The following is a 15,117-nucleotide window of genomic DNA, read 5'->3' as shown; positions in this document are numbered from 1 at the left end:
CCTAGAATTACTTGTTTTCTGAAAATCCTGTTTCTTCTCAGAAATTTCTCAGTTCCAGACTTCAGATTTGCACAACATAATTTGCATCCTTAGTCAACAAAGGTTTTTATGTAGATTCAGGAAAGGCATCACTCTGGTCACAAGTTACAAGTTCAAGGAGTTCAACAAACATTTACTCAATGCTTCCTCTGCATTTCCCTGCAGGCTAAGCATTGTGGAATAAAGCACAATCCCCAGCCAAACTAAAAATACATTTGAAGGCATATTATATGCACTTGATCATAGTACACAATTATGCAAAATGGTGTACAGTACTAATTCCCTACATATATGATACAGATTCTGAATTCTTTAGTGATTAAATTGGATTTTTCTCAGGGAGGAGCATGTGAAAAAGGTGCCATCTGAGATGACCTCATGAAACTGCTGAGAGTCCCAACATTGGCAGACATACCACCATAAGGCTAATTCATATGGCATCCACAGACTACAGAAATCCCCTGTAAAAGCCCCCATCTTAGGCACCCCAAAAAGACTAATAGATCAAGTCCCCTAATTCTTTCTCATTTTATCTGCAGATCCTTTCTCTCTCACTGGTCCCAGGACACTTCGGTGAGTGAGAATTCAGTTCTGTCACTCTCCAGGAATCCCATTCGCTATTGTAGGTTGGTGAATCCAAGATTGTAAAGCCATGACAATCTCTTATAATAGCAGCCTCCCAAAAGCCACTTTCTTTCTAACGGGCTTCCAAGGTCTGGAAGATCTCCATGGCTGGATCTCTATTCCTTTCTGCTTCATCTACTTGACAGTTATTGTAGGAAACCTTACCATCCTCCACATCATCCATACTTATGTCACCCTCCACGAACCCATGTACTATTTCTTGGCCATGCTGGCCCTGACATTTTGTCTATCCACACTGCCCACTGTGTTGGGCATCTTCTGGTTTGATTCCAGAGAGATTGGCATCCCCGCCTGCTTCACTCAGCTCTTCTTCATCCATACCTTGTCTCTGGTAGATTCTTCAGGTCTATTGTCCATGTCCATTGACCGCTATGTGGCCATCTGCAACCCACTGCGTTACTCCACGGTCTTGACACCCACACATATTGTCAAGATGGGGCTGAGCTCAATGCTTAGAAGTGCCCTGCTCATCCTGCCCCTGCCATTTCTCCTTAAACGCTTCCAGTACTGCCACTCCCATGTGCTGTCCCATGCCTATTGTCTGCACCTGGAGATCATGAAGCTGGCCTGCTCTAGCATCATTGTCAATCACATATATGGGCTATTTGTTGTGGCCTGCACTGTTGGTGTGGATTCACTGCTCATCTTCCTCTCCTATGCCCTCATCCTCCGCACTGTGCTAAGCATTGCCTCCAGCCAGGAGCGACTTCAAGCCCTCAACACCTGTGTCTCCCACATCTGTGCTGTGCTACTCTTCTACATTCCCATGATTGGCTTGTCCTTTTTGCACCGCTTTGGTGAACATCTGCCCCATACTGTACATCTCCTCATGTCTTATGTGTATTTGCTGGTACCACCTCTCATGAACCCCATTGTCTATGGTATCAAGACCAAGCAAATCCACATCCGCTTTGCTAAGAAGTTTGAGTTTGTAAAATCCCTTAGGGGTTTTCGATAGGACTGGAAGGGAGGGAGTTTGCGGCATAAAGCCTGTTGATATTTTTAGTTTCCAATGAATCAGTAGCAGATTACCTCCTCAAGCAGCTTCTAGAAATTCTCTGGTGATTCCAGCTGGTGCCTCAGCTGCTCTCCAGAAAGTCAACAGTAACCACCATAGCTGGCTTCCTGGAAAATTTCATCAGTCTTCCAGCAAGTGGTTCTCCATCAACCAGTCTCAGCCTAATTGTGGACCAGATTTGGCCCAGAACAACCTAGTGAACTCTCCGTCATTCAATAAGCTTCACTCACATTCTCTCCATCAACATCCAAATACTAGCTTTGGGGAGGAGTCTTACCCTGAAAACTTGTTTCTTCCTTAGAAACTCTCCCTCAGCCCTAGAGTATCTTTTATGGTTCTTTCTTTCCCACTCTTAGTTGAGTCCCTGTTACTGTAATCTTTTGTTAAATCCTTCTATGAAACTTTTCTGTTAAAAGTACTGGGTGGTTTCTTTCTTCTGATTGGACCCTAACTAACACCCCACTCAAAGTAAGTTTTTTGTTTTATCAGATCTACTCCACATTTGGATCTAGTAACTTAAAGGAACCAGTTAGCATCTAGGAACTGTGACTTGCCAAATGAATCCTATTTCTGTGTGAACTCATACTCTTTGGGTCTCAAACTCAACTCTCCCATGCTTCAGCCAGTTGAAGTTGAAGATTTTCTTCCAGAATCTTCCAGAGGCTTTGCACCAATCTTGGACTCATTTCTATTGAATAGTTCTTACAAAACTAAGTTTCAGAAGGCAGCTTAAAACCAAACTTGATAATAAAAATAATAATAATAACCTCCTGTGTTGATGCCTAGATGTACATTCAAAATTCTGTCAGAGGACATACGAGTGTTGGGGATACGGGAGCATTCTCTAATATGTACACATTTTAACTTTCAAAATAAACAGAACACCCTGTATTTCCTCCCTACCTCTAGCTTTCTTAATGATTATCTGGGAGATAACAATTAAAAATAATAGTGACAATTGTGGCAATAGCAACTAACAATTATTGGGCATCTACTATATACTACAGTCTCAATGCACTTACATGCAATATCCAATTTGACTCTCCTTTGGAAATTAAGATGGCAGAGTCAAAATTTTAAAATATTTTTGTCAGTTATAAAAACTTACTGCAAGAAGCTGTTCTCCAAGTAGCAGCTAGATGACTGCTATGTTGTGATTATTTGATTATTGACACATCAAAATTATGAATTTTTTTTATACAGAACTATGACCTAGGATCCAGATCAAGAATTGGCATGTTTATTTCTGAAGAATAGCTTCCCAGACACTTAAGTAGGGTAGAAAAGACCTCATAGGAGTTAAAAAGGTATGCCTTATTAAAAACTTCAGGAATGTTAATTGAAAAGCATGCTTATAAGACACATTTTAAATGGTCATGATGTTTACCTAATTACTACAACACTGAATATCAATCATTTTGTTAAAATTTTAACTTCTCAAACTATTTTTATTAAGTGCTATCTTACCATTTAAGATAGCCAATTTCCTCTTAATTCTCATATAATCCTTTTAGATGGGAGGTTCAATGAGGTAAGTTACTATAGCCAATATCACATCTAATAAATGGAAAACCCAAAACCACATTCAGGTCTGTCAGATCTCAAAACCTAAACTTTCAGCATTGTGCTGTTGAGAGTTTCTGGACTCTATTTTTCCCACATATGCTAAAATTTCAGATCAATGGGCACCTATTTTCCCTCAGTAGAGACAAAGGAAAAAAGGGATATGAAATAGCATGGCATGTTCCTGGGAACTATACATTGTGGATATTCTGTAAAGATAGAAGGGCAACACAAAAACAGACACATAGATCAATGGAACAGAATAGAGAGCCCAGAAATGGACCCTCAACTCTATGGTCAACTCATCTTTGACAAAGCAGGAAAGAATGTCCAATGGAAAAAGACAGTCTCTTCAACAAATGGTGTTGGGAAAATTGGACAGCCACATGCAGAAGAATGAAACTGGACCATTTCCTTACACCACACACAAAAATAGACTCCAAATGGTTGAAAGACCTAAACGTGAGACAGGAATCCATGAAAATCCTAAAGGAGAACACAGGCAGGAACCTCTTCGACCTCAGTCATAGCAACTTCTTCCTAGAAACATGGCCAAAGGCAAAGGAATCCAGGGCAAAAATGAACTATTGGGATTTCATCAGGATAAAAAGCTTTTGCACAGCAAAAGAAACAATCCACAAAACCAAAAGACAACCAACAGAATGGGAGAAAATATTTGCAAATGACATATCAGATAAAGGGCTAGTATCCAAAATCTATAAAGAACTTATCAAACTCAACACCCAAAGAACAAATAATCCAATCAAGAAATGGGCAGAAGACATGAACAGATTTTTTCCAAAGAAGACATCCAAATGGCCAACAGACACATGAAAAAGTGCTCAACATCACTCGGCCTCAGGGAAATCCAAATCAAAACCTCAATGAGATACCCCCTCACACCAGTCAGAATGGCTAAAATTAACAAGTCAGGAAACGACAGATGTTGGCGGGGATGTGGAGAAAGGGGAACCCTCCTACACTGTTGGTGGGAATGCAAGCTGGTACAACCCCTCTGGAAAACAGTATGGAGGTTCCTCAAACAGTTGAAATTAGAGCTACCGTTCGATCCAGCAATTGCACTACTGGGTATTTACCCCAAAGATACAAATGTAGGGACCTGAAGGGGTACGTGCACCCCAATGTTTATAGCAGCAATGTCCACAATAGCCAAACTGTGGAAAGAGCCAAGATGTCCATCGACAGATGAATGGATGAAGAAGATGTGGTATATATACACAATGGAATATTATGCAGCCATCAAAAGGAATGAGATCTTGCCATTTGCAACGACGTGTATGGAACTGGAGGGTGTTATGCTGAGTGAAATAAGTCAATCAGAGAAAGACATGTATCATATGACCTCACTGATATGAGGAATTCTTAATCTCAGGAAACAAACTGAGGGTTGCTGGAGTGGTGGGGGGTGGGAGGGATGGGGTGGCTGTGTGATAGACATTGGGGAGGGTATGTGCTATGGTGAGTGCTGTGAATTGTGCAAGACTGTTGAATCACAGATCTGTGCTTCTGAAACAAATAATGCAATATAAGTTAAGAAAAAAAAAAAAGAAGGAGACGATAGCAGGAGGGGAAGAATGAAGGGGAGTAATTCGGAGGAGGAGACGAACCATGAGAGACGATGGACTCTGAAAAACAAACTGAGGGTTCTTGAGGGGAGGGGGGTGGGGGGATGGGTTAGCCTGGTGATGGGTATTAAAGAGGGCACATTCTGCATGGAGCACTGGGTGTTATGCACAAACAATGAATCATGGAACACTACATCAAAAATTAATGATGTAATGTATGGTGATTAACATAACAATAAAAAATTTAAAAAAAACTGTGTAAACACAGATAAACAGGAAAGAATGAAGAATGCTCAAAAGAATGAATACACAAATAAACATAAAATATTTTTTATCTTTTCTTAATTTCTGTACACTATAAGTTACTCTTTAAAGTAAAAGAATTACAATGTACTGAGAGATCTGTAACATAGATAGAAATATGTACTTGGCAATAACTGCATACAATTTTAAAATGAGATAAATGGAAGTATACTGTTAAAGGTTTCCTAAATAATTAAAATCTTTAAAAAAGGGGGGGGGCACCTGGGTGGCTCAGTCGGTTGTGTCTGCCTTCAGCTCAGGTTATGATCCCAGGGTCCTGGGATTGAGCCTTGTGTCGGGCTCCCTGCTCAGTGGGGAGTCTGCTTCTCCTTCTTTCTCCCCTGCCCCACTCATGCTCGCTCTTTCTTTCTCTCTCTCTTAAATAAGTAAATAAAATCTTTTTAAAAAAAAAGTTTCTTGCATTATCTGTAGGGAAGTATAATAAATTATTATATTTATTAATATAATAATTAATAGTTTAAATTAAAAGTTTTCATACCATAATCCAAAGAGCGACTACAAAAAACAAAACCCAAAAAGTATAGCCAAAAACCCAACTGAGGAAATAAAATAGAATACTGAAACATATGTGAACTGATTTGATTTAAAGATTTTTTTTTAAGAAGTGAATAAAGTCATAAAACAGAGAAGAGAAAACAGATGGGACAATGAGGGAATAAATAAAACAGGATAAACATAAAACTAAATGTATTAATGATTACATTAAATATAACGGGCTAAAGACCCCAATTACAAAATAGCACCAGTCACACTGGATTAAAAAACATGCCAGTTATAAAAGTTTGGAATGAAACACAAAGACACAGATAGGTTAAGAGTAAAAAGAGAAAAGATGTACCATGCATACCAATATATATGGTGAATGTGGCCATATTATCAGAGCATATGCAGTTTAAAGCAAGACATAGCACCAAGAAAAAAGGAGACATTTTGTAATGATAAAAGGGTCAATTCATAAAGTCATAAAGTTATAACAACTTGAATATTTATACATCTAATAAGAAAGCTTCAAAATACACAAAGAAAAAGTAACAACTAAAAAGTAAAATTCATAATCAGATTTGGAGATTTTAGCACATCCTTGATTGTTACTTGGTTGCATGTGTAGGTAAAAATCAGAAATCTGTGTCTTTCTTTTTTTTTTTAAGATTTTATTTACTTATTTGAGAGAGAGAGAATGAGAGATAGAGAGCATGAGAGGGAAGAGGGTCAGAGGGAGAAGCAGACTCTCTGCCCAGCAGGGAGCCCGATGCACGACTCGATCTGGGACTCCGGGATCATGACCTGAGCCGAAAGCAGTCGCTTAACCAACTGAGCCACCCAGGCACCCCTGTGTGTCTTTCTATATGTAAATTATATTGGCAATAATAAAGACAGGAAAAAACACTTTTCACCAATGAAAAAAAAGAAGAAACAAAGAAATGGTGAACCAAAAATAATACATCAATTAATTTGGAATTAAATGATTTCTTGAAGCCTCAACTGCTTTCCCTAATCTCTGGGGCAGGCTCTCCTTGATATGTGCAGGTCTCCAAAATCTGTGGGACATCCCAGTCTGACCTTTTCATGGACTTGTGGGAACCAACGAGTTAGAACTACGGTCCTGATCCAAGCCCTCTTCCAGGAATTCCTAGGAAATTTCTCAGGGAAATCATTTGTTTACAGAGGGTAGCCAAGCTGGAGGAATTGTTGTCCTCATGAGTGCAAAACTCAGAAGGCAGCTCAAAAAGTCTGTGATCTATACATAAAGGTCTTAGTCAACAGATATGGTACACTCAGGCTGAGAAGCCTGTAGCCTAAAGTCATTTCTGTTTCACTATGTGGTCAAATGGTAAGTGCAATGGGGCCCAACATAATTGTGCCTTATAATATGGCTTTGTATCCTTAAGTGTGTCTGAAACTTGAGTACCCAAAGAACTGGGTACTATGCATAAGGGGACTGGGAATGAGGAGCACTGCATGGAAGCTGATATAAGGAGGGCTAAGAGGTGAAAAATAATTAGTTAATTAGTTAATTAATTAATAAGATTGCAAAGAGGGGAAGGGAATGGAGGGAGCTTTTCTCAGAGCAGTGTTTGCCTGACAAGAGGAGAATTTAACTTAAATTTGGAGAAGAAGCTATGAAAATTAAAATTGTACTGAATCTTCTTTTAGCCATCCACTGGCACTGTTCATTTCACCCATCCATGGTTGATCTTAGAAAGCATCCAGTTGTTCACGCAGTTAGACAAAATGCTAGACAGAGTGAGAGAGGGACTGGGAAATAGGAAAACCAGTCTGATGAAAGCATAAAATTTATCTGGCTAGATTAAAAACAGAGAGGGAAGCAAACCATAAGAGACTCTTAACTATAGAGAACAAACTGAGGGTTGCTGGAGGGGGGATGGGTGGGGGGATGGGGTAACTGGGTGAAGTGTTTTAAGGAGGGTACTTGTGATGAGCACTGGGTGTTACATGTAAGTGATCAATCACTAAATTCTACTCCTGAATCTAATACTACACTATATGTTAACTAACTTGAATTTAAATTAAAAAAAAAAATTATCTGCCTAAGCAAAGAATGGGAAGGCAGATATCCCAGGTTGAGTCAGGCCATGGGTAATAGGGTCTCAGTCGCTAGACTGGAATTACAGGAAGGGCTTTAGTCTTGGAAGAAAGAGCAGCTGAGATGACATTATAGTCTCAAGTTATTGGAAGAACTTTGGAACAGGGACCAGAGGACAACCTAGTTAAATTAAATGAGTCACAGGAGATTGGAGAGGAAGTAATATAAGGAGCAGTAGAAGGTAGTGCTTGGCATCTGGCAGGAGAATAAGACACACTTGGGTTTGAATTCCAGTTTCATCCTTTACTAGCTGTTTCTTTCTTTCCTAATTCATAAAACAGAAATAATAATAATACCTGCCTCATGGGGTTGCTCTGAGAATTAAATAAAATGATGTACACAAAGAGTTTAAGGTACCATTCATCTAAGAGGAAGTATTCCTGGATTTTAATTCTTATCAGTAATAACATTTAAGACTTTCTCTCAAGACAGTCAATTTACTAAAGAAATATTTCAGTAATGTCTCTGCATGAGGCACGGTACTTGAGAAACAAATGCATTGGGCCCTTTTTGATAACTATTTTTGCAGGATTTCTCTGCCTTTAGTGCCTGCAGTTCTTGGTGACGCTGCTTCGAAGAATGAAGAGGTAGACCAGACGAAGAGTGGTGGGCAGCAAAGCAAAGTTTATGGAGCAATAGTACAAAACTCCCAAAGAGGGAGGGGACCTGAGAGGGTTGCCCTTGGAGTTTCTAAGTGTAGGGGTTTTTATGAGCTCTTTTGCAGAACTAGTTTAAGCAATCAGGGTGTGCTGAGTCGTGCCAATCAGAGCTTTGGTCACAGTCACCTATCTATCTACCTATTAGGTTAATGTCTATGTGCCGATGGTCTTTTTGTTGTTGTTGTTGTTGACATCTGGGGACTTATGTCTTAATTGCCCCTTGCCCATGATACTGACAAATGCTTTGGGGTTAATTGACTTATTTTAGGACATTTTGCAAAAGTCATGTCTGCAAAGGCTGCAAAGCAGAATGCTAGTGCAGTCCTGTCTAAGCTACAGAACAGGATATTAGTGCTGTTTTATTTTAGCTGTCCTGACTCCATATTTCCTTATTGGGGACCCTGGCCCTGACTACCTAACTGTCCAACTAACTCCTAACATTATTGCTGGTAGGTTTATTTTGTTTCAGACGGATCAGGGCTTTGCCAGTAACCATATCTTCAAAGAAATTCTGCTACTTTGCTCTCTCCTGTTCATTAGTAGGGCTGTGAGGCTTCACAGATATTTATTTCCAAGTTCACATAAAAATGTGAACAAAAATTTTGAAAGCAGAAATAGCTACATGTAAAAATTGTCTAACACAATGTTTAACACATAGTAAAAGTTCCCAGTGCTTTCTTTTTTCCCTATTTTTTAAAATACCTACACCACTTCTCCCCCCTCAGCTTAAGAACCATCTCTTACCTTCCTCACCCCTTGATCTGGCTAAACAGGTACTGATTACATACTTTTGCCTTTGTTGTTTCACAGTAGGTTCTATTTGCTGGATTTTGCTATCAACAATCTCTGTTGGCCTTTTATTTCTCATCTGAAGCAATTTTGTCAGAAATGAAATTGAAATGACTTATGTTGATTAAAATAGCTGTGGAGGTAACTCTATAGGGCACTGACACTGGAATGCGGTAAAGTTCAAGGCTTCAACCTTTTTTGCCATTTATATTACTTACTACCAACACTAATTTTTTATGTCTTCCAACAGAATGCAATTTCCTTGTGATGTATTCAGTTTTTAAACTTATTAATTAACATGAGATAGGAAGCATGGTATAACTGAAAAAGCTTGAAATTCAAATGACATTGGTTCAAACTGTAAGCAGAAAGAGTCATGGGTCCCCAGAAAAAGAAAGACAAGATGCTGCATTCATGACACTAGAGAAGTCATTTTAGGCCACCAGCTATTTTCACTATCTACACCCTACTTGGCCAAGCACACTTCTTGCTAAGAACTTCCTAAGAGTTGTCAGAATTACAAAGAAATGCAAAAACCTCAGTAGTTAAGAACTTTAAGGGAACAAAGGAAATAATACAAAAACCAACAGTCTCTCTGAGGCCAGGAAGTAGCCTGACCAAATCAGAGACAATCAAGCAGTGATAAAGCTCTTAGTGCTATTTCAAAACGGAGCAAGACCCTGCCTTCCTTACCCAAGATAAGGAGTCCAGTCAGTTTAGACCTGCTCTCAAAGCTTGCCCATAGTCCCTTCCCCTCCTCTGACAGTTACCTCTGCTTCTTTATAATGTCCAAGTCTCTGCCCCCAAAAAAGCACAAGCTTCACTGACGTAAGACAAGATGCATGCATGGGCATGTTTTCTAAGTACTCCTGCACCACTTTATGCCCTCCTTTACGTGCGATGACGAAGCTCCCCTTTCTGAATATTCATCCTAAACCCTAAATAATAGGAACCCACTCACCTCTGCTGGGTAGTCACTGCTTTGGAAGTTACTCCCCTTGATCTTATTTGCTGCAAATAAAGTTTCCTTGTGTGACAACTCCCCCTGGTGTAGTCTCCACCTGTTACTCACCAAGGAGCAAACTCATGTTAAGGTTACAACACCTCATGTCTGTTCATAACAATATACGTTTTTTCAAGAAATTAGTCTCTCTATGCTCCCATTTTCAAATTTGTCAATCAGGAATAATAATACCATATGAGGATTAAATGAAGTAACAAGTATAAACATGCAGCATAATTCAATAAATCCCTCCTGTTTCCCTATTTTCTCTTTCAATCCACTCTACTGTTCTTCCTTTCTTCTGTAGACTTTAGAATATGGGGATAAAATGAAGTGTTATATCTGTCTTTCTATGAAGTGATTTATTTATGCATTTATTAATTACCTAATGACATACACAAAGGTTAACAAGCTATCTTGACAAGTGTATTTTTTTAGTTTAAGTATTTTATTTATTGCCCTTAAGTTCAATTATTTTAATATTTTATAAAGAATATACCTTTAAACTAATGCTAATCCCAAGATCTTCTAATAAAATGTATTTTCAAAATACAAAAAAGACTCTGTTACTTTAATAAATCCATTGATATTGTCCTTAAAAGATTTTTTCATTTATGTAACAAATATTTGAGGATTTACTGTATGCCAGAGATAAACAAACTGAAGTTAATACTGTAATTGGATCTGAGCAAGGGAATAGAACAGGACCGAGGCAGCTAGGGTATTCAGGGAAGGCCTTTCTGAGGATGTGACTTCTGAGAAAGCTGTTAGAGCTGAGGAAAGGGCAAGTATATTAGGGAGATAGCAAAGCTGCTGGAATGTTTGAGGATATTTAAGACAAATATTTAGGGGCATAAATGCTTTGTGAGTGAAAGAAATTAGTCATTGCAATATTGTGATTTATAATAAATATATTTGGTCTTCATGCCTGTGTTCGGCATTGATTTCCCTTGGAATTTGCTGTGTGATGAGAGAGATAAAGTTGTCTTTTCTCATGTTAATGTGATAACTTTTGGACCTCACCCAAGATTGGGGGCTGGTTGTCTGGAGAATCAACCAGGTGATAAAAGGGTTGGAATTCTCAGTCCCATCCCCTGACCTCCCAGAAGGAGAGAAGATGAACTAATTGAAAAGCTTGTGTTTCTGATTCCTAATAAGCAAGAGTGCTCTGTCAAAGCCCAAGCTTCTCAATTAAACCCTCCCTTCTCTAGGCAAAGGGGTAGAAACCAATATGCTCTGTGTATCGTGGAACCCGTTGTCCCTGATAAGTTAATCCATAAAGAAAGAGACAACTCTAAGGGTGCTTGGGTGGCTCAGTCAAGCGTCTGCCTTTGGCGCAGGTCAAAATCCCAGGGTCCCCCACGTCAGGCTTGCTGTTCAGCAGAGAGCCTGCTTCTCCCTCTCCCTCTGCTTGCCTCTCTGCCTACTTGTGCTCTCTCGCTATCTTTCTGTCAAATAAATAAATAAAATCTTAAAAAAAAGAGAAAACTCTCAAAGTTACATAGTGAGATCTGTTGTCTATAAAAACAAACAAACTACAGTTGTAGAACATCTATTTACCTTATGGAGTCAGGAAAAAAAAAAAAAAAAAGGACAGAGAATACCAGTCTCCCTCATCACCAACATACTATGTCTCTCACCTTGCCACCCACCATGGCTGGCCTATAGTCCAGTTGGCTGAGTCACTTTGTGTTTATGAGAGTATATGTTGGCCTATAAAGCAAGTCTAAGAAAGTCTCTCTCCTCCCATGCTCATGATAGAGAGCACTGATATGGATTACTCATTTTAAAGAACATTCTATCTGCTTCCATACAAGAAAATGGGGTTTTCCACTATACTGTAAGAGAGGGTTAACAGTCAAGCACACACGACCTATTTTCTGTCCTTTCTTTGTACCTCTTCCTACGGAGAGCTTGTGAGTAAGGTCAGCTTTAGAAGCTCAAGTCCTGGCCTGAAAAACGTCTGGAGGGAAAGACTATAAAAATTGGAGAAACCACTTAGTATCTGCTCTCTTAAAAATCTACTTTTGGCAGTTTCCAGCTTTTTTTGGGGGGGGGGGACTCACTCTAAACCAAGCAAAAAGTGTTATCTATGGTTCAGCCTAACTGTATAAAATTTTTCATTGGATTGGGGCTGGGGAGGGGCAAATCCTAATAGAAAAGGAGGAATTTATTTGCAGGTCACTGCTCTTCACGTTGGTGTTTTTTTCTGAGGACTTTATGGAGAAATGTGGTTGGTTAAGATAGTTCCTATATTCTCGGTTCTCCTTACCAATTAACATTATCTGACTCTATTATCAATAGCTTGTTCAGAAGAAATACTTCCTTCTTTTATTTCTTGATCTGAGTCCTTCAAAATTGCATTTCCTTTTTTTTTTTAAGATTTTATTTATTTATTTGACAGAGAGAGACACAGCTAGAGAGAGAACACAAGCAGGGGGAGTGGGAGAGGGAGAAGCAGGTTTCCCGTGGAGCAGGGAGCCCGATGCGGGGCTCAATCCCAGGACCCTGGGATCATGACCTGAGCCAAAGGCAGACGCTTAATGACTGAGCCACCCAGGCGCCCCTCAAAATTGCATTTTCTTTATGTCTCAGACAAAAGTGCTGAAAGGAGGGAAATGAGCATAACAGACTTATGTTGAAAGTGTCATTTCAGATCTGGGAATAAATACTTTCCAACTGATGCATCATGCACACTCTCAATTCCTCTAAAATTGAGATCACCACCTTCTTCCTGATTGGAATCCCAGGACTGGAGCATGTTCATGTTTGGATCTCTGTCCCCATCTGCCTCACGTACCTGGTGGCCATCCTTGGCCATTGCACCATCCTCTTTGTCATCAGGACAGAGCCCTCACTCCATGCCCCCATGTACTATTTCCTCTCCATGCTGGCTGTCTCTGACCTGGGCCTTTCCCTCTCATCCCTCCCTACTATGCTGAGGATCTTTGTTTTCAATGCTACAGGACTTTCTCCAAATGCCTGTTTCGCTCAAGAATTCTTTATCCATGGATTCACAGATATGGAGTCTTCAGTGCTCCTGGTCATGTCTTTTGACTGTTTTTTGGCCATATGCAACCCTCTGAGATATAGCTCTATCCTCACCAATGCCGGAGTTGCCAAAATGGGACTGGTGTTTCTCATTAAAAGCATGCTTTTAGTGCTCCCATTTCCTTTCACTCTCAAAATATTGACGTATTGTCAATTCTTTCTCATTCTTTTTGTCTGCACCAGGATGTCATGAAGCTGGCGTGCTCCAACAACATGGTCAACTTTTTCTATGGTTTCTTCATTGCCCGCTGTATGATGTCAGACAGTGTGTTCATTGCTGTGTCCTACATATTCATCCTGAAGACTGTGTTGGGCATTGGATCCCATAAGGAGCAGCTCAAGGCCCTCAACACCTTTGTCTCCCACATCTGTGCTGTGCTCATCTTCTATGTGCCCATCATTGTCTTTGGCCTCCATGCACCGTTTTGGCAAGCACAAGTCCCCAGTGGTCATGATCCTCATTGCTGACATTTTCATGCTAGTACCACCTCTGATGAACCCCATTGTATACTGTATAAAGACACGGCAAATTCATGAGAAGGTTTGGGGAATATTATATCTAAAATGAAGGTATGGGAAAAAGTAAGGCAAGGTCAGCCAAGATCAGAGAATAAAATAATATATTTCAGATAGCCACTGATCGTTAACAACAAGATAAAAACAACTATGGATATTTTTTCTTATTATGGATATTTATTATGAAAAGTATTATGGATACTTAGTCTTATCTTCCTTAACCATTCTTATAATCACTACAACATATGAGCTGGGCACTGAGGTCTGTGAGCCTAGGACTGACATGGGCATTGACAGGTAAGGATGGAATAGTTTTGCAATACTATTTTTTAAAGATTTTTATTTATTTATTTATTTGACACAGAGAGAGAGAGGTTTTGCAATACTATTAAAATCACGAATCAATATACTGATTTGGAATTTTAGTTACGCTATTTATTACAGCACAAGGATAAATACACATGGGAGTAGAGCTTGTGCCCCCTTATAGAAAATGAATACTAAAGGAACTGGAAGTTAAAGGATGTTACCCCAATCCAATTATGGATTTCTTTCAGGCAGACTTCAGACCTGTATCTGTTGAGGGGTCTTCAGTCTATTTAATGCAAATCCTTGATTTTCCATTTAAGGAAAGAAGTGTATTGTCAAATGCAAATTGGTTAAAAATTTCCTCTTTGCTCTTTCCTTAGTAATCAAATAGAGACAATCAGTGATTCTCTTTTATGTTAGAGCTTTCATAGCCTTGAAATATGACAATAAGCTCTCTCATAACATTCTTTAAGACAGACCAGATTTTTTTCTCCCTATTACAACAGGGTTCAAAGAAATTATAGTTACTAAAAGGAGAAGAGAGGAACAATTCTGCTATTGGTGGAAGACAGGGAAGCTAGTAGTTCAGTAATTTTTAAAACACTGATATTCTTTACTACTTTAAAATAATGGAATTCATGTTTGTTTAAGCACTTGGTATTTTGAACTATGATATATTCAATAACACTAAACAAGCTTGAAATAATTTTAAACTAGCAGAAAATATGACCATATGTTAAGCAATATAAAATGATATTCATACATATATGGTTCCATTTTTAAAAAATAGTCAACTAAATTAGATTGGCTATCTCAATATACTCGATAAAATTCATTTGTTTCCTGTTCATCTTTTATTTGTGAGTACTTCATAGCAGACGGAGGTATAAAACATAAAATTTAGACTAAGTCAACCAAAACCCTTAAAAAGTTTGTACTGTGTATTGGGAAAAAAACTATTGGTAATCAATTTTAATGTTTTATTGCCTCTGTTGAACTCACAAATAGTT

General features: G+C 39.0%; 2 protein-coding genes across 2 annotated transcripts; both read left to right on the top strand.

Annotated features, from left to right (window-relative positions):
- Positions 1–691: 691 nt before the first annotated feature.
- LOC113915275 (olfactory receptor 51G1) lies at positions 692–1,642 on the top strand. Its single transcript, XM_027581101.1, has one exon. It carries the CDS (start codon positions 692–694, stop codon positions 1,640–1,642), a length of 951 nt encoding a protein of 316 aa, XP_027436902.1.
- An 11,278-nt stretch (positions 1,643–12,920) lies between these two features.
- On the top strand, positions 12,921–13,850 carry LOC113915156 (olfactory receptor 51A7-like). Its single transcript, XM_027580952.1, is given in 3 exon segments — positions 12,921–13,434; positions 13,437–13,684; positions 13,686–13,850. Coding segments are annotated over 3 exon segments (927 nt in total).
- The last annotated feature ends 1,267 nt before the right edge of the window (positions 13,851–15,117 follow it).

The sequence above is a fragment of the Zalophus californianus genome, chromosome 11 (assembly GCF_009762305.2).
Source record: "Zalophus californianus isolate mZalCal1 chromosome 11, mZalCal1.pri.v2, whole genome shotgun sequence".
Lineage (NCBI taxonomy): Eukaryota > Metazoa > Chordata > Mammalia > Carnivora > Otariidae > Zalophus > Zalophus californianus.
This window is presented reverse-complemented; position numbering and strand designations above follow the sequence as displayed.